At 43.2% G+C, this 19,614-nt stretch overlaps 1 protein-coding gene across 1 annotated transcript in view; it reads right to left on the bottom strand.

Annotated features, from left to right (window-relative positions):
- Positions 1-310: 310 nt before the first annotated feature.
- The window catches only part of LOC143934011 (cell adhesion molecule CEACAM7-like), a 49,960-nt gene continuing 30,656 nt past the window's right edge, over positions 311-19,614 (bottom strand). Inside the window, exons 3-7 of the mRNA XM_077457237.1 lie at positions 18,769-19,035; positions 14,217-14,378; positions 10,685-10,770; positions 2,394-2,426; positions 311-483 (exon numbers count right to left, since the gene is read on the bottom strand). Coding sequence (XP_077313363.1) covers positions 436-483; positions 2,394-2,426; positions 10,685-10,770; positions 14,217-14,378; positions 18,769-19,035 — 596 coding nt within the window. The 3' untranslated portion in view covers positions 311-435. The remainder of the gene's footprint in view (positions 484-2,393; positions 2,427-10,684; positions 10,771-14,216; positions 14,379-18,768; positions 19,036-19,614) is intronic.

The following is a 19,614-nucleotide window of genomic DNA, read 5'->3' on the forward strand; positions in this document are numbered from 1 at the left end:
TGATTAGGGTGTGCCCAGGCAAACCTGGCACACCCCCCGCGTAGACCTATGGCCTCAACAGAACTCGGAACAGCCCCAATATATGAATATTAGAACTCAGACCAAATAAATACACCCTGTATAGATTTTAGCAGTTGTTAAAAAGAAAACAAAGCACTGCTATGCATTAACAGAATGCATAGCAGTGTAAATCAACACATGTTGACGCCACACACATATGCTATATGTTATGTGCTGTGCATTAAGAATGAGCCCCATTGCCAACCAAAACGTTTTTTTGTAGTATTTTATAGAGCAGGTAAAAGTCAAATAATTTGACAAGATTTTATTTCAGTCTGTAATGTAATATACCCCTGTTTTTATCCCTATAAAACAGTTATTATTGTTATGATTTTTGCATTGTGGCTCCTTATCAGTCAAATATATCAGAAGAGTTCATCTGTTTATTTCATTGTAATGGCTTTCTGATGCATACTGAAGAACCTGTAAGAGAACAAAAAAAAATATTTAAATTGTATAGAAAGCTGGCTGTGTTGCCAAGTGCTGTCATCCCTTTAAAACATCAAAAGAGAATGGCGCTGTGCTGCAGACGCCATTCACACCAGTAATGAGCATGTATAAGCCTACAGATCTTTCTTTTGCGAAGGTTTGGACCCTTGCTCTCAACCCCTGACTATCTACTGTTTAATGGGTGGGCCAACAAAATGGCAACCCATCTTCCCCTACAAGTCTTCTCATTATGGTCCAAACTCCCTTTGATAAGCAGATGAGCATGTGTGGTATGGGCTCTTTCTCGGTGAGGGGCATACATATAGTGGCAGCACCAGTAATGCTCCTCATGCTAGGAAAGGTCCCTGCGTTTAAAACACCTCTGAAGAAGAGTCTGTCTTAAAATGCATCAGCTGTTTTCTAAATGTTTCTACATCTTTATGGGACTATTCTGGCTCAGTAGTTATTATATTTTTTGAATATCCTTTCTCCACATACTGTATGTGTTTATGTACAGAAATCTCCATGATGGACCTGTACAGGGAGAGTGAGGTCACGGCCATTAGGATTAAAGGTTAACTAGGCCGGACTGGGTTTTCCCTTTAAAAGTATTGCCAGAATTAATGCTTAAAGGGGTTGTAAAGGGTTGCTGGCTGCAGTTGTCTAAGCTGAGAGTGTCTGATACACTCTCTTTCATGCTGCCCAAAGCAAGGACTAACAACCCCCCCCCACGTGTTTGGGTTTGACTTGAAGAAAAGTTGACAACCCTAATCCCCCTTTGCCCCCGCAGTGCTGCTGGGTTTCCCCCTTCTGCTGGCTACTGCTGGGCAGTGGCGGCTGATTCTTAATATTTTTTGGGGGGCGGGGGAATGTAGTGGCAAACTAACACTTCCTAGCCAATCAGGGCTTCACAGAATCAGGTTGACAATAGTAAATATTAATTTGCTATTGTCACACAAATGGGTGGGCTCACTGCTCCCTGAGCCCACCCTATTTTGAAGCCAATTAGAGCCTCGGGCTCTAATCTTGTGCTTAAAAACAAAAAACAAAAAAACCCCATTGAAATCCATGCGTCCACCGCCACTGCTGCTGGGGATCCGTCAGGATGGAGAGGGGAAAAAGCGTGTCATTTAGCAATCCCTTCCTTGGCTTAATGAATAGAGTCAGTGATCGGTTCTGTTTATTTTTTTGTATTTATTCATAGATGAGGCATAGTAAACTGTGTTTATTATGCTTCACTTTATGAATCAACACAACTGTATAGAGCTATTCCTGTTCATTCATTCTGTGCGGTTGAGGTTGAAAAGATATGGACTAATGAATGTGTCCTTAGACCCCCAATGTCTCCCTTTAGAGATAGAGAAAGGGACTGTTTAGAACCCTGATACATCACTAAAGTTCTAAAAAATGTAAAAAATAATTAAAACTAAAATAAAATGGTATAAAAATAACAAATTAAACAACAAAAATAAAAAAAACTACTGACACCGGTGGCAGAACTACCAGGGTTGCAAAAGTTGCAGTTGCAACTGGGTTCAGTGGGAAGGTGACCCGCTATGGGAACGTAATAAAGGGTTCCACAATGGGAGTAAAGGGCCCTTCATGACTTTTTGCACTGGAGCCCTGAAGGTTTTCGTTACACCCCTGGGGAATGAAGCACCTAAGAAGCTCCCTATATTAGTTCCTGGCAATGTCCCATCCTGCTCAGGACATTACAGTGCCTAGTTATTGGGTCAATGGGTAGAGGGAAGAGATGGTAACTGAAGAGCAGAAAACTTCCCTATTCCAAGCTGAAATATCACTTCATAGTATTCATAGGGTTAGCTGCACATCAAATTGAAAACTTGTGTAACTAGATTCTGTCTTGTTGTAAGAAGCAGGTTACACTAAATGTAAAGCCTTACCATGTAAGCAGGTTCCTCTTTCAACCTCTGAGTCTAAAATAAAATAAAATAAACAACATTCAATGCATTCTATCAGATTAGAGGTTGCTTTACAGAGCTCAGATACTGACCACGTGCATGATCATTTTAAGGCAATTTCAACCACTTTGAACCAGCCTCTGATCCAAAAAAAACACCAAACTAATGGAGGCTACCTACCACCAACAACATTTTTTGACTGTGATGAAAGAAACTAATGGGCTGATTTACGAAAGCCGCACGCCATCAGTAGAGGCGCAATGCACATTTTCATATTTACTAAACATTGCACCAGGAACAGAACGCGAATCTCCAGTTTACTATCAAGATATCAGCGCAAGGGATAATGCAATCTGTGCATCACTATGGACATGGCGTACGGCATCTCCAGTCCAATATTGCCAGAAGATGGAAGTGCCATATTATGGGGTGATGTGAGGAAGTTTAGTAACAACTGCCCAAGTAACAAATATGCCCAAAAATAAGAAAGCCTGCTGTGCCCACAAGTATGTTTAGAACTGCATGAGATCAATGTAAGCAGTGCACATGCGCAAGCGTCTCTTGCGCTCGTTCAAATGCATTTGTTCACTGCACGGCCAAAATCTTAGTAAATCTTCAACCCACGCAATTGCATGTACGTTGCCTAACGGGTGCACCACTAAACTTGCCTTTTTTTTATTTATTTTTTATTTTAAGCTGCTTCACCGTTATGCATTTTTTTATGGAGATTTGCACACAGATCATGTTAGCGTGTTTATGTTGCCAAAATGTGACATGCACCTTGTTAAAATTATGTAAAAATATTCTCGCTCTTCTAGCTCCTCCAAAAAGGGCGTTTAACCTTCCCCCTCTACTCAATATTTCCTTGGGCTAGCTTTTGCTTTTAAAGGGGAACTCCACACTCCATTCTCCAATGCTCGTCTCTCCCCTCTAACCCCTTGGATTTCCATGGGCTACCTTTTGCTTTTAAAGGGGAACTCTACACTTCACTATATTCTCAAAAGGCTGTGAGCTGCCTTCACCAATCCAAACCACATCCTTTTTCAGAGCATACAACAGGGCCAGCTAGGATAGGGGCAAGAAGAACGATTGCCCAACTCCCTCCTGAACCATACAAGGCCACATGCACTCAACATAGCTGGCTTTCTTTGAGGCATGAATGAATGAATGAATGAAATACTTATATAGCGCACAATGCGAACTGAATCGCCTCTAGGCGCTGTGGCGAGCTTTGATCATCTGCTAAAAGAGGAAGGTCTTGAGTTTTTTCCTAAAAGCCAGGTGATTTTCTTCCAGGCGGATGTTGATTGGTAGAGCATTCCATAGCCGAGGCCCTTGGACAGCGAATCTCCGATCACCCTTGGATTTATACCGGGCTTTGGGCACGAGGAGGAGGTTTTTGTTGGCTGATCGAAGACTGCGGTTTGGTGTGTAATGATTTATTTTCTCCATTAGGTATTGCGGAGCTTCTCTATGCACGCATTTGTGGGTGAGGCAAAGGGTCTTGAACCTGATCCGATTTTTTACGGTTAGCCAATGTAAGCTCCTCAGTGAAGGAGAAATGGATTCCCAGGGTTTTTTTCCTGTTATCAGCCTTGCCGCCGTGTTTTGGATCAGTTGTAATCGCGCAAGTTGATATTGTGGTAATCCTATGTAAAGCGAGTTTGCGTAGTCCAGTCGTGAATTAATGATTGTTCCAACTACCACTGCTTTGTCATTCTTTGGGATAAAAGGGACGAGTCTGCGAAGCATGCGCAGCAGATGGTGAGATCGACTGACTACAGATCCTATTTGCGCATCCATTGACATTTGTGCGTCTAAAATAACCCCGAGACTCTTCGCTTTGGTCTTTGGGGAGATAGTCTGCCCAAAGACGGTTGGTGGAGACCAGGAGGTTTTGGTTGCGGGCTTATGATTTGGGTGTAAGATAAGAAGCTCTGTCTTTGATTGGTTCAGCTGGAGGGAGTTGGTGGTCATCCAGTCCTCTATTGATTTGAGGCAGTTTTCAAGTTGTTGTTGGTGATCTTTTTTTCCATTGATCCGGAAATAAAGTTGCGTGTCGTCAGCGTAAGAGTGGAAGCAGAGATCTGAGCATCTGATGATTTGAAGGAGTGGGCGAATGTAAATGTTGAAGAGAACGGGTGACAACGGAGAGCCTTGAGGGACTCCACAGGTGACTGCCCGAGTTTCGGAGAGGAATTTTCCTAGTTTCACTGTCTGTGACCGATTTCCTAGGAAGGACGCGAACCAATGGAGATCTATGTCTTGGACTCCGGCTACTTCTGTGAGGCGGACGAGTAGAGTATTGTGATCTACTGTATCAAACGCTGCACTTAGGTCTAGTAGTATGAGGAGACACGGCTCTCCGTCATCTGCTGCTTCGAGGGCGTCATCCCAAATCTTGAGGAGAGCTGTTTCTGTTCCATGACCCGGGCGGAAGCCTGATTGCAGCGGGTCCAGGAGTTTGTGAGTATCCAGGTGACGTTGTAGCTGATGTACTACAGCTTTCTCCATGATCTTAGAAATGGTGTTGAGGCTTGTAATCGGCCTACGGTTGTTTGGATCCTGAGGGTCCAGGTTTGGTTTCTTGAGTAGAGGTTTGACGATGCCTTGTTTGAGGATGCTGGGAACAATCCCTTCGTGGAATGATCGGTTTATGAGGTGGGTTATGGTTGGAGCCACGATGTCGGAGCATTCTTTCAGTAGTTTTGTGGGGATGATGTCAATAGGTGAGGTACTGTCACGCAGTTTATTAATGATGTTTTTTGCGGTGTCTACGGTAATTGGGGATAGTGAAAATTTTGGCGGTTGCGGTATGTTGGTGCGGACATCCTCTTTATGTATTTGCTGGCTGAGGTTGGATGTTTTCTTCTGACAAATTGTTTCCCTGATGGTTTTGACTTTATCGATGAAAAAATCCGACAGTTTGTCACAGTAATCCTGGGATTCGTTTTCTGGGGGTTCTAGGCACACCGGATTCATTGATTGATTAACCAGTTTAAACAGTTCCCGTGGTTGGTTTGCGGCCGTTGAGATTGTGTATGAGAAGTGGTCCTTTTTGGCTTTGAAGATTGCATGTTGGGCTCAGCCCAATACCAACCACAAAGCACATTGTACCCATTATTTTAAATTGGCTTTCCACATTCCATAAAAAGCCCCCTGTCTGCAGCCCCCACAACTCCAACCTAGGGTTGTGTGGAAGAATCCCTTGTCCCCCTAAATATTGAGGCGCCCGGGCCCCTTCTACCCCCAAGCATCCATCCCCCTTTCATGGGCTGGCTTGCTGTGTATTTGGCTAGGGGTTTGCCTTTGGGCATAGTCTGTAGGCAGCAGTATAAGTCCTCTAGTCTCATGTTTCCCTAATTCTGTTGTGTCTCCCTCGCCTCAGTTGGCATTGCTCTGGGACATCCCACATAGGAATTACTATGGCTTTGTGTCCCATGAAGTACGATTAAGAAGATATGATTTTTATAACCACTTACCTGTAAAATCCTTTTCTTTGAAGTACATCACGGCACACCGAGGTCCCTCGCCTCTTTCTGGTATACACATTTATTGCTTTACTACAAAAACTGAGATGCTCCCAGTAGTGGGAGGGGTTATATAGGGAGTGGACTTCCTGACTTGGGGTGTGCCAGTGTCCATCACCTGAAGGTGGCCTATAACCCACATAGTAATTACTATGGCACTGTGTCCCCTGATGTACTTCAAATAAAAGGATTTTACAGGTAAGGTGTTATAAAAAATCCTATTCTTATACACACACTAATTGCAAGAAAATAGATCACAGGTGAGGATGGTTACCTTTAATAGCCATTCAAACCCCTTTGTGTTAACTTGTATTCTTGTTATCAGGTCAAAATCATCAGGGTATGTAAACTTTTGATCAGGGTCATTTGGGTAGTTTCTGTTGTCATTAGGATTTAAAGAGTAAACACAGTGTTTGGCTGCAGCCATTTATTATCAATCAACTAACCATGAGTGAAAGAAATGTTTTTGTGTTATCATTCATATTCTCTGAAAAATTTCCAAGAAATCATAAATTCTGCCAGGGTATGTAAACTTATGAGCACAGCTATACTTCTTTGTAACAAGAGATGGAATGTAACAATTCTAAATAAATGTAGCCAATGCTTACATCTATTTTCTGATTCCTTATAGCTACTTCTACTGCACATAATAAAAGAATATTCATTTGGAAGAGTCCTGGTTGATATTGCTGCAAAATGCGACACAAAGTCGCTTAAGTCAAGACACATTCATTTCAATAGGTGATGACTTAATTGTTGTGACTTAAAGGCTTAAAGAGGAAGTAAAGGCAGTTGAAAAAATAAAATAAAAAAAGGAACCTGCAAGGCAAAGGCATAATGAGCTAGTATGCATAGCATACTAGCTAATTATGAATAACTTACCTGAGAACGAAGCCCCCGAAGCGGTCCTCTGTCTTCATGTCCACCGCTGCCATGGATCCCTGAGTGACTTCCGGGTCTCGCTGCTCTGGCGCTGTGATTCGCCGGAGCAGCGATGATGTCACTCCCGCGCATGCGCATGGAAGCCGGCACTCGTGGCATAAGGCCGCGATTCGCGGCCTGCCCAGTGCACCTGTGCGCCGCTGTCTACGGCTGTCTTTTTTTAACCACTACAGATCCGCGCTATTGCCAAATGACGGCAACAGCGCGGACCTACATTTCCGGGACTACGTCTATTGACGTCGTCCCGGATACGAGCGGCCTGCGCGCCCCCTGAGGGGCGCGCGCGGCGCGCTCTGTGATCGGCGAGTCCGTGAGACTCGCCTGATCACCGATCCGTGCAAGGGGTCGATCCCGACCCCTTATCACGTGATCAGCTGTCAGCCAATGACAGCTGATCATGTGATAGAACGGAGCCGGTAATCGGCTATTATTCCTCCTCGCGCTGACAGCGCGAGGAGAAAAAAAAAAAGCCGATCACCGGCGGCCGTGATCGGGACATCAGTCCCGATCACGGCCATCAATACAAGGGACCACCTGCCACCAGCCAGTGCCCACCTGCCTCCCGCAGTGCCATCCTGAAATTAAATAAAACGCAAAAGTAAGTGCCCCCCGTCAGTGCCCATAGTGCCCACAGTGCCACCCACAGTGCCACCCACAGTGCCACCCACAGTGCCACCCCACAGTGCCACCCACAGTGCCACCCACAGTGCCACCCAATCTGCCTCAAAGGTGCTGCACCCCAGTGCCGCCCATCAGTGCCCAGCAGTGCCGCCCATCAGTGCCCAGCAGTGCCGCCCATCAGTGCCCAGCAGTGCCACCTATCAGAGCCACCTATCAGTGCCACCTATCAGTGCCCATCAGTCCCATCTATCTGTGGTACCTATCAGTGCCCATCTGTGCCACCCATCCGTGCCACCCATCTGTGCCACCTTATGTGCCCATCTTTGCCCATCAGTGCCGCCTTATCTGTGCCCATCGGTGCCGCCTTATCTGTGCCTATTAGTGCCGCCTTAACTATGCCTATCAGTGCCCACCAGTGCAGCCCATCAGTGCCCACCAATGCAGCCCATCAGTGCCCACCAATGCAGCCCATCAGTGCCCACCAATGCAGCCATCAGTGCCGCCTAATCAGCGCACTTCAATGAAGGAGAAAAATGACCCGTTTGCAAAATTTTATAACAAACTATTAAAACATGATTTTTTTTTTTTTTTTTTTTTTGCATCTTTTTTTGTTTGTTTAGCAAAAAATAAAACTCCGAGCTGTAACTAAATACCACCAAAAGAAAGCTCTATTTGTGGGAAAAAAATGATAAAAATTTCATTTGGGTACAGTGTTGTATGCCCGCGCAATTGTCATTCAAAGTGCATCAGCGCTGAAAGCTGAAAATTGGTCTGGGACTGAGGGGGGTTTAAGTGCCCAGTAAGCAAGTGGTTAAATATCTCCTAAACTGTATAGGTTTAGGAGATATTTCTTGGGCCGACAGGTAAGCCTTAATCTAGGCTTACCTGTAGGTCAAAGTGGTTTGTAAGGGTTTACAACCACTTTAAAGTTCACCTTCTTGTGAGCTGCATCAAAATCTTCCTTGTGACATGCGTGCCACAGACTGCAAATAAAGTGGTTCTAAAGTCAGAATGTTTTTAATACTAATGCATTTTATGCATTAAGATAAACAATCTTCTGTGTGCAGCAGCTCCCCTCAGCCCCCCCCCCCCCCCCCCCCCTCAACACTTCCCTGATCCCTATCTCGATCCAGCAATGTTGCACAAGAGTCTTGGCTGTCCGGGACTCTCCCTCCTCATTGGTTGAGACAGCCATTGGTACTCGCTGCTGTCAATCAAAGTCAGTGAGCCAATGAGAAAAGAGCGATGGCAGGGCCAACCACAGCTCTGTGTCTGAATAGACACACAGAGCAGCGGCTCGGCTCCAGTGCTTGCTGTGGGGGCACTCGGCAGAAGGGAGGCACCAGGAGCGTTGGCAAGGTACCCGAGACGACAAGGATTGGTGATGCTCTGTGCAAAAGCACAGAGTAAGTATAACATGTTTGATATTTTTAAACAAAAAAACAGGACTTTACTATCGCTTTAAAATCATAAAGGTCACAAGGAAGTTGTTTCTTTCTTATCTTTTGTAAGTTTTGTGAGTTCAGTAATATGAGTCACACTCTGTATTGTTTTGATTTGCCAAAGCTGCAAAACATCAAATACACATTGAAGTCATGAAGCAAAGCACCAGTGGAAATTGAATGACTTTGGGTTCCCAACAATATGAGCCTGAAGAGCATTTGTTTTTACCCAATTTGCACAGGACAAATGTACATGTCAATTTTGTAAAAATAAAATAGACTCCTTGGTGTCAGCCCTGCCCATTTATTTGTTGTTGAAGAAAATGAATGGGATTCAGTACTTTATTTCCACAGCATAGGGACTAATGGCTCTGTAGCACAAGAACAAGGAGGATTCCCTGAGATAACACAGGAATCCTGTGCAGGACAGCTCTATGTTTATGACGTGATCATTAGGTATTTTTTTGCACTTATACGACAAATATAGCAAAATGCTTTCAATTATATACATTATTTAACAGACTAAAAGAGAAGGTAATGGTCAGGGTTTGAAATAATAGGAAAAACCTATAAGCCACGAACCCTGGACAATAATCAAGGTGAATAAGTGTGTTTATTAGAATTTTGGTCTCACTACCCGCTAATCCCAAAAAGTTATTAAAGTGTTAAAGAAATCAAACAAATTTCATACCGTGCTCTAAGTACTCAAATATACATACAAAAAAATGCGAAAAAAAAATAAAATCATACGTGAAATTCATAAAAAAACATATATACTAAAATAAATGTCCATATAATTTCCAAAGAAATTTGAAATCAAATTAAGTGTCCGTAAACAACCACCATGAATCTTCTATCAATGTTGGTGATGGGAATCCCTGCAATCTGAGTAAAAAAACAAATTCCACCACCACCACCAGGCAAACAATCTACTCACCAGAGGGAGTTGACACCCATTACAGGGAGTCAAACCAGGCGCAGATACCATTGAAAGTATGCCTTATGAAGGGAGACTGGTCCACAGCCCGATATGCTCCAATGATCGATCAGAGAAGATTGGCACCCATTGCAGGTGGTCAGATCAAGCTCAGATATCAATGGAAGTGTGCCTTCTAAACCGCTTTGTGACAGACCTAGCCGGGACAGAGGCTTTTGGAGAGGACTGAATACTAGCCTCGTGCTTGTGATTATGGCCACTGGCATTTTGGGGAACAGTGCTCTTTGTGAGCTGTATGCCTGGGTACCCTGGAGGTGGTGTTAGTTTAGATTTGGGTTCATGTCCCCCAAGACACACAGACTCTGGGAACCATGTATATATCCTCGAAAGAGCTGATCACATTGACCTGCGGAGACAGACTGTCTGGTCACCTAGGCCGCCTTAAGTTCTGTGTCAATTAACATGTTATACACTTACTGACCACCTCCTGTACATATACGTCGGCACTTTGAAGAGGGATATCTCAGTAACAGCAGCAGCTGCTGCCACAACCAAAATATCCATCTTTACAGGATGCGGTCGTGTATACGATAATGGTGGTCTCCGCTGCGGGTTCGCCACGGAGCCGTCGGTAGCGGGGGAGGCGATAGAAGATTAATTTTAGTGTTTTAGCATATATGTTTTTTTGCATTTTTTTGTATGTATATTTGAGTACTTAGAGCGCGGTATGAAATTTAATTTGATTTCTTTAACACAAATGGTTGGGATTTCCATACACTTTAACATTTTAAAAAAGTTTACCGAATAAGGTTGAATGTTCCTCGCTGGTGTCAGCTCTAGTACATTGTCATATATGACGCAGGGGTCTTCTCTTTCATAGGGGGATCCTAAACAGAGAATAAACATGTTGAAATTAAAATGTCTTTGAAGGTTCTCTAGTAGTAGTATTAGTAATCTAGTATATCTCGTAATAGCGTCTTCTACATTAAAGAAAGGGTCTAGTAGAATGTGACTATGTAGTTTATCCAAGCTTCTTCTTCAGAGGCCCTAGCGAATAAAATAGTGTTTTTTGCAATTTTGTTTGCCACAACATTTTGGAATAAGGCTGTAACATAATAAAATATGGAAAAAGTGAAGCGTTGTGAATACTTTCCGGAAGAATTGTATGCTGGGTTGTTTTCATTAGAGCTGAAGAAGTTGCTTGGAAAAGTTACACAGCATCTTAAAAATTACAGAACAAATTCAGTTGAATGTGATTAACTAATACTATATATATTGGAAGTGAAAGCTTTGTTAGATTTACAGCTAGAAGAAAACTTTACAAATGTATAGTGTGCCGTGTTTTGTCTCATGACTGCATTGTTACCCAACAAGCTATGGATTTTCCCTGACTCTCCAAAACGTATATTAAAAGGAGTATATGAGAATTTGTGTTTTTATATGTATATAAAAGGTCAGTTGAAGTAAAATAAACTTACTAATGTATGTTAATGATTAAAAAAAAAAAAAAATCTGTTTCTGTGTATATAGGTGTAGACAAGAGAAAGCCCTATATAGCCCCAGTACATCAGTGCATATGCAGCCATTACTTCCTATTTTGCAGTACTACACAGTGTTCTCTTTGTAGCCCTGGGGTTTAGCTAGGGAGCTCCTCAACAAATTCCTTGCCAGGAGTAGCTACTGTAGATAGTAGTTAGCGAGCCATTGATTCCTTTCTAAGTTTAGCCTTGTTGTACTTTTCTCTTCTGCCACTAGGTGGCTGGGCACGTGATGGCATTAGATGTGAGAAGGACATTTCAAGGTCAAGTTATGTGTATATGGGATATCGCAGCCAATGGGTAGGGGTTTTCTTGAATCCCTTAGCCTGCTGGGAGAGCTTATATATTCAGATGGAGTCAGGTGATCTATGTTCTGTGCCACACGGACTGCCGTCTGGGTGGACGTGTGTGTCGTCTGTCCCAAACTACTAGACCAGAGATTAGGCCTATCCCGGGGGCATCTGGCTGCCAGGCTGTGTGAGGGCCTATCCAGAAGTAAGAGGGCAGGGCAGGGTAGGGTTGGGACTGTGGCTTGAAGTCCAACCAAAAGTGACGATTTTGCTGGCCGGAGAACCTGTCGTGGTTGTCGCCACTAAGGGCCATAGTGAGTAACTGAAGCAAGTACCAGAGCAATATTCTCACCGAACGGACATGGTGGAGAATAGGGAAAGTTCACGCATGATAAAGTCAGGGACCCAACCAGCGGAGAGGATGCTTGCAGAGCAGCCTTGTGTGTCAAGCCAGGGACCAAGCCGGTTAGCAAGGGTGTATCTGGAGTGCCAAGCTAGGGACCCAGCAGGGAAGCGTTGGTTACGCTTGAGGGGGATAACATCGTCAAAGCCTTTTCGGAGCTCACAGGATTCAGAGTCAATAAATAAGAGTCCAGTGAGAGACTGGGAGCTCAAGGGGCTAAAGAGCTACAAGTGGACATTGTAGTGAAGCTGAGAGAGCTGTTGAACTTTGTGTTAGGAACTGTCTCTGAGTCTGCCTATTGAAATTGCAACCACTTAAGGGTGCCCTGGCCCTAACCCTCTTTCTCTTGCAAAATATAAAAAGGACTGTTAAAAGAAATAAAAACCTCTTTTGCATCCAAGAAGTGTCTGGCACCCAATGACTTTCACCATCTTTGCACACACTATGCCTCATAACCCACTATATATTGAAGGATGTCAGTGGTCTGTGGCCTCAAAGGTTCTCATTAGACTGGAAGAGGTTAGAGATTCTGCTACATCCTTCTCACAATACAAATCTATGAGTTGTCTAAAAACAATGAGCATGCCTAGCTGATACAATCAGATTGGTTTACTAAAGGAAGAGAAGGAAGATGCCAACTATGGGGCAGTATTACTGGCCTGGCCCTCTTAATACCAATGGTGGGGCATTTTCTATTGACACCAGGACATTTTGTTCTCCCACTGGCCACAATCTGGCCCCCCTGAAGTTTAACCCTTTCTGATATAAGTCATCAGAATGGCGCGGGTGAGCAAAAGGGTGTACAGGTATGTCCCCTGTAAGATGTGGCATTGTGGAACTTGATGTCCGCCCGGTGCCCGCGATCATGTAGCGAAAGAACAGGGAGATGCCTTTGTGAACAAGGCATTTCCCCCTTCTGCCTAGTGATATGGCAGAGATCACTGCTCCCTGTCATCAGGAGCAGTGATCGCTGTCATGTCAGTGGTAGCCCATCCCCCCCACAGTTAGACTCCCTAGGGCACAATTAACCCCTTGCTCGCCCCCTAGTGTTTAACCTCTTCCATGCCAGTGTCATTTAGGCTTGATTCACACCTATGCATTTTTTGTGCTTTTTGCATTTTGCAGATTTGCACTATAGTCCATTTAACATGGTTTCCTATGGAACACGTTCTGTAGAGCAAATCTGCAAAATGCAAAAAGCACTAAAACTGCATAGGTGTGAATCCAGCCTTGCATAGTAATCAGTGGGTTTTTATAGCACTGATCGCTGTATAATTGACAATGGTCCCAAAATAGTGTCAAAAGTGTCTGATGTGTCCACCATAATGTTGCAGTCACAATACAAATCGCAGATCGACGCTTTTACTAATACAAAAAAATGCCAGAAAACGATCCCCTATTTTGTAGATGCTATAACTTTTGTGCGAACCAAGCAATATGCACTTATTGTGATTTTTTCTTTACCACAAATATGTGGAAGAATACATATCGGCCTAAACTGAGGAAAATAATTGTTTTTGCTATATATTTTTGGAAGATATTTATTATAGCAAAAAGTTAAAAATATTGAGTTTTTTTTTCAAAATTATTTTTTTGTTTATAGCGCAAAAAATAAAAACCACAGAGGTGATCAAATACCACCAAAAGAAATCTATATTTGTGGGGAAAAAAGGACGTAAATTTTGTTTGGGTGCAACGTCGCATGGCCGCGCAATTGTCAGTTAAAGGGACACAGTGCCGAATTGCAAAATTGCTCTGGTCAGGAAGGGGATAAAATCTTCCAGGGCTGAAGTGGTTAAAGGACAGTAAACTGGCCCTTTGTTTATAAAGTTTGGAGATCCCTGTTATGAAATGTGAACAAAGACACATCCCTCTATGTTTGAGGTTTACAACCACTTTAACTTTAGTTCTTGAGAAAAGTCAAATACAGAGCTCCCTCTAGTGTTTAATTGACAAATTACAAATCTCTCTATTTAAAATGGCACAGATACAAAAAGCAGACATAAAATACAAAAGGGGAAATAAATATTTACAAAAGTCAAAATATGTGCTGCTAAAAATAAACTACTCTGTTCCTTTAAATAAATGTAATAGTCATTCACCTTTGTATCCATACATACTTGGAATGTCATGTACAGGATGGACACATTTCTTGTAGAGGAGGAAGCAGATGCTGAGCAGTATGACAATAATGAGGACCGCCGCACAGGCGACTCCTGAGATGACAGCAGTGTTTGTACCACATGTGGAGCATTCTGAGCCATCTGAGAAAAACAGATATATCTTGTTATATAATGTGTTAATAGCAAAAGAATAAATGGAAGCGTGCTTACAAAAACTAGGATGAAGAAAAGTGAAGGGTGGGTGCCCAGAAAACCAATAAGATATTAGCTTTCGGGCCTACAAACAAAATAAAAAATGACAGCTGGAATATGACTGGTTTGCTGAAGGGAGGACCAATCTAGGCATTTAAAAGGAATTTCTATATGCTTGCTTGGCCTCTATATACTATGTTGAGAAATGTGCAATTGGTAATAATCTTCAATAGATTAGAATCCGCAATAAATATGGAAATATTCATTCACTATAAGAATTAGCCAGCAAACCAATCACACCTCATTTAACATTTTTTTAACTGTTCACATGCCGTGCAATGGCAGCAATTTTATTGGGCCTGCAGACAGGGCTGGACTGGGACAAAAATTTGGCCCTGGACTTCATCATGACCAGCCCACTTTAATTTTGAGTGTCTCCATCAGCACTTCCCCTTATATCAGAGTGTCCTCCCTCCCCACGTGTACTCAATTTTGAAGGCAGCTTCTCGTTCCTCTCTCCAGTCACGTGATAAGTGATAAGGGGAGAGAGGATGGAACGTTTGCCAGCTGTCTATCTCCCCCTGCAGGCTGGAGGGAGCAGAAGGCCTAATGTTCTCCCCAGCAAGTTTGGCTGCTCCAGCCAACAGGAGTGAAATCGCGATCACTCACTGTCAGAGAGGAGCAGCTCCAGGACTGCACCTGACTGGCCCACTGAGCCATCAGCCCACCGGGAAACTCCCTGTAGTCCCGATGGCCAGTACATGCCTGCCTGCAGAGTTTGGTTTGCAGCTGCTTTGCACTCCCTTTGCAAACGCTGTCACAGTGTGGTATTTTACTTAAAAATCCCCTTTTAGAGTTAAAGAAAAAAAAAAAAAGACATTCAGGAGCCACCTCCTGTATGCCAGCCAGCCACTGCTATGCCACCCTTTGAAAAGTGAGCCACTGTAGATCGTTTTTCAGAGCTTTGTTCCTCCTTTGTTGTAATTTAAAAATAAAACATTATTTAGTTTTTTTCCAGTTTATTACATATTAACTAAACATGTAATCAAACTATCATATGGGTTAATAAGTTACACTCCTCTACTAATACTATATTATAACTTTTCTAATACATGGTAATATCATCTCTCTTTAACACTAACACCATATCTCCCTCTAGTGGCCATTTATCATTATTTCTTTATTTATGGTTCCCTTAGGCTCGGTTCACACAGGGGTGACTCAGATCCGACTTCAGGTCGCCCCTAGTACATCGTACAATCGCAGATCGTCGATCTGCGATTTTTATTGTGACTGCAACATTATGGTGGACACATCGGACACTTTTGACACTATTTTGGGACCATTGTCAAGTGAATGAGAGCCGTCTTAATGCACACTACTGAAGTCGATCTGACTTCAGAAAAGGTTCCTGTACTACTTGTATCCGACTTCTAGGCGACTGGTACCCATTGATTTCAATGGAGGTCGCCTCCAAGTCGGATCTCCATCTATACGGAGGCGACTCTAACAAAATTATCACTCTCACAGGCACCCCCCCCATGTTGAGGGCACGCAGCCTGGTACGGCTCAGCGGGGGGGCGCTAGCTCGTCCCCACCCCCTTTCCTGGGCGGCCGGGTAGCGTGCTCGGATAAGGGTCTGGTATGGATCTGGGGGGGCCCCCACACCATTTTTTTATCGGCGTAGGGGGTTCCCCTTAGAATCCATACCAGACCTAAGGGCCTGGTATGCTCCCGGAGGGGGAACCGATGCCAACGTTTTTTAATAAATTTGGCGTGGAGTTTCCCCTTAAGAGCTCATTATCTGATTGACCACGGCAAAAGTCGCCTGGCCTGGGGCGACTTAAAGTCGTGTTGAAAGTCGCCCCAAGTCGTGTTCAAGTCATGTCCAAGTTGCCTCCAAAAGTCGTGTTGAAAGTCGTGTTGCCCCTGTGTGAACCGACCCTTAGCCTCTTTTTATCTTTATGAACTTGTGTATGTATTTTTTTTATACTGTAGTATTGTTTAAAAAAATATATTAATTACACTACTATATATAGGTTTGCTGTAGTACATTCTTATTATATTCTATCTGGAAAACATCAGTATGCTGTTTTTAGAAAGACATCATAGGGCTTTCATTTTTATCTTATTCCCATTATCATTCTCCCATTTAATCATTGCATTGTACATACATTAGTAACTCAACCCTGCCTTTCCAATATCTGATCTAAAAAAACTTGTATCAATGTGTGTCATATACATAACCCCTTCCCATCCAGGCCCACCATCTTTCTAAGTGGGTCTTTTTGCCCAGGGGTGGGATGGACTGCTCGATTATGTGACAAATGTTTATGGGTCCCTCTAAATTTATATTTCGTATTTGGCATGTACAGTAATGTCGGATTTCCGAATATTGCCCAGTGCTATATTAATCATAGAGCACCCCAAGACACCTAGTCTTCCCAAATGGGGATTGTTCTGACCATGAGGATGCTGTCATATTTTACCAGTGGGAGTCTCAGTCTCCTGCACTAGCGAAGATCCAGTTTGAAATCGCCTCCTCATGCGCAGTCCCAATGTTTGCCATGGGGAGGTGTCAGATTCCTTCTTCTCATTAACTTATTACAGAATGACTCAGCTGTCTGCCTACAGTGCTGTCAGGAGAAGTTAGTCTTCATCCAGCCTTAAAACAGAAACAAACTTAGTGCATTCTGTATGATATTAATAAAGACTACTGCTCAAGCCTGTGAGGTTTTCCTCCCAAAACATATTGGTTGTATTTGATGCTCTTAACCATTAAATGTTTTAAAAAAATCTTTAAGTGAGATGAACTTTTGTACAAGGTGCTCCTCTGTACACATCCAAAAGGCCACCATCTGGTGAGTGCTTCCTTGTGTCGCTCCTCTGTACACATCCAAAAGGCCACCATCTGGTGAGTGCTTCCTTGTGTCGCTATCAGAGAGGTAGCAGCCTAGGACCAGAACATGGTCCACTCATACTAGACTTCAATCACAGGTCTGAACCTTTACTTCTATTGGTCCAGTGCTATCCCACACATCACGCATAGACTCATTACAGAAACGTTCACTTGTACAACTGTTAGTGAAATATTTTTATCCTCTCCTTAATAAAGCTGAACTACGGGATAAACAATTATTGTCTAAATCCATTTGTCATGTGGATTCTTCCTTGAATGTTGGTGTGCTTTGTGCATTTCTTCTAGATCTGTGCAGTAATCCAGTGTGAAAGTTTATTACAGGAAGCCCCTGTACAGAGACAAAGACCGGTCACTGCTGGTCTTGTTTCCACCCCTTCCTGTAATTTCTACAGGCATCCTGTAGTGGGTGGAGCCTGATAAGCCCTTCCCACAGCTCTGCTCTCTGTCAGGCTATATACAACACAGTGATGATGTCACTGCTACTTTTGCAAGGTAACATCTGGGTTTGCGAAGGCATTTGGTGCACACAAAGTTATATAATTTGTGGCTATTGAGGCAGGAGCAGCCTGGTCCATCAGGGGCGCTGGCCCCCTAGTTTGCATGTGGGGGAGGCATTAGGGCATTAGGTTTCCATGAGGTTTTTTTTCAAGCCACATGATTAGAGCTCGAGGCAAATTGGCTTGAAAAAGGTTGGGCTCGGGGCAAAGAGCAATTACATCCTGAACCCACCTACTTGTGACACAAGCAAATCAATATTCGCCATTGTCTTCTGCCTTCTCCTCCCTGCCATTCAGGACAGCAGGAGGAGAAGCAGAGGAAGCCGCAGAGGGGCTAAGTGCAGGGGGAGGGACCGTGGAGGAGTGAGTGCGGACCTGGGGGGGGTTTGTTTGTCGCCCCCCCCCCTAAAATGTTTAGCACCAGCCACCAATGTATTGAGGAATATATTTAATTGAAAGTTTTTGTGCCTGGAGTTTATGCATTGAAACCAATAAAAATTGAAGCTGAACGTTGTCTCAGCATGAAGGTTTTACTATAATAACGTAGAAAAGCCACCATGCTTTGGACTGTGGAGGCATTTACAAAACATTTTTTTTTTGCATTTTTAAAAATAAAATATTGGAAAGCTTAGCCCATCCAAAACTTATATTACATGTACAGGGTTGATGCTGGTGACTCACCCACCAGGTTCTTAAACTGCTTGGGGACCTCTGTAGAGAGAGCCCATCAGCATGAGTGAGACCGTCACAGAGTGAGTGTGGCAGGTGGGTGCAGCCAGGAATTTAGTACCTAGACCTTGTCCTGGGAGTTCCCAACTGTTGTGAAAAGCCAGCAGGGGCCTCATTCTGCCAGCATCCACCCCACATTAAAATATTAGTTTTGGCTGGATTTACCTTAACGTAGTAATAGGCAAGTGCTCACAGGGGATGGTCAGGCTGTAGAGATCACTGTTGCTTTGGCTGGCTATATTCCTGGCTTCGCACTGATATTTTCCGGCATCTGTACGATTCACACTGGAGAATTTGATGGTGGTGTTATCTGCTGATAATCTGACGTCATCTGGGAGATTGGCACCATCCTTCATCCATATTATCTGATCAGCATTGGCTGCAGAACATGTCAGGTTAACGGCATCAGATTCCTGGACCTGGGAGGGTGACGCCGTGATTATAGGTTTACTGACCGGCTCTGTAAATAAAGTACATCTATGCGTTAGATCAAATTAAAACAACTGGGATCTAAGATCAGTCCTGATCATATCATACCACACCATCTATGATCATACCTCCCTACACTAAGGAGTCGAATTATAAAACATTCCAACTGCATTTGTACCAGCATTGCAAATAATCTTCATATTCTGTCTAATGTATTTATTTTCTAAGATCGCCAGTGTCATCTAGTGGCCATAATGCGGTACTTATAAAAAGGTGCATACAAAAATAATAGTAAATTTCCCAAAAAACTAATTAGTTGCACGTGGCGCTATAACCTGTGTACCTTTCAGTGCACAAATCCTCACCTCCTCAGTGATCTTATCTCAAATCATAAATTGTCTAATCAATAACAAAATATATAACTATTAATCACTCAGTGAATACCCAAATATACATTTAGATTACACATATAGTGAAAAATACATATAAATGAATGTGAATATAGTCCATCCACCACACAATATTCAAAAAAGCATCCAGATTATAGAAAGTCTTTCTATAAATGCATAAGAAGAATATCCGGTGTTCAGATTCCTTTCTACAAGTGACT

The sequence above is a fragment of the Lithobates pipiens genome, unplaced genomic scaffold (assembly GCF_037356315.1).
Source record: "Lithobates pipiens isolate NorthernLeopardFrog02 unplaced genomic scaffold, aLitPip1_a1.2 Scaffold_27, whole genome shotgun sequence".
NCBI classification, from domain to species: Eukaryota; Metazoa; Chordata; class Amphibia; order Anura; family Ranidae; genus Lithobates; species Lithobates pipiens.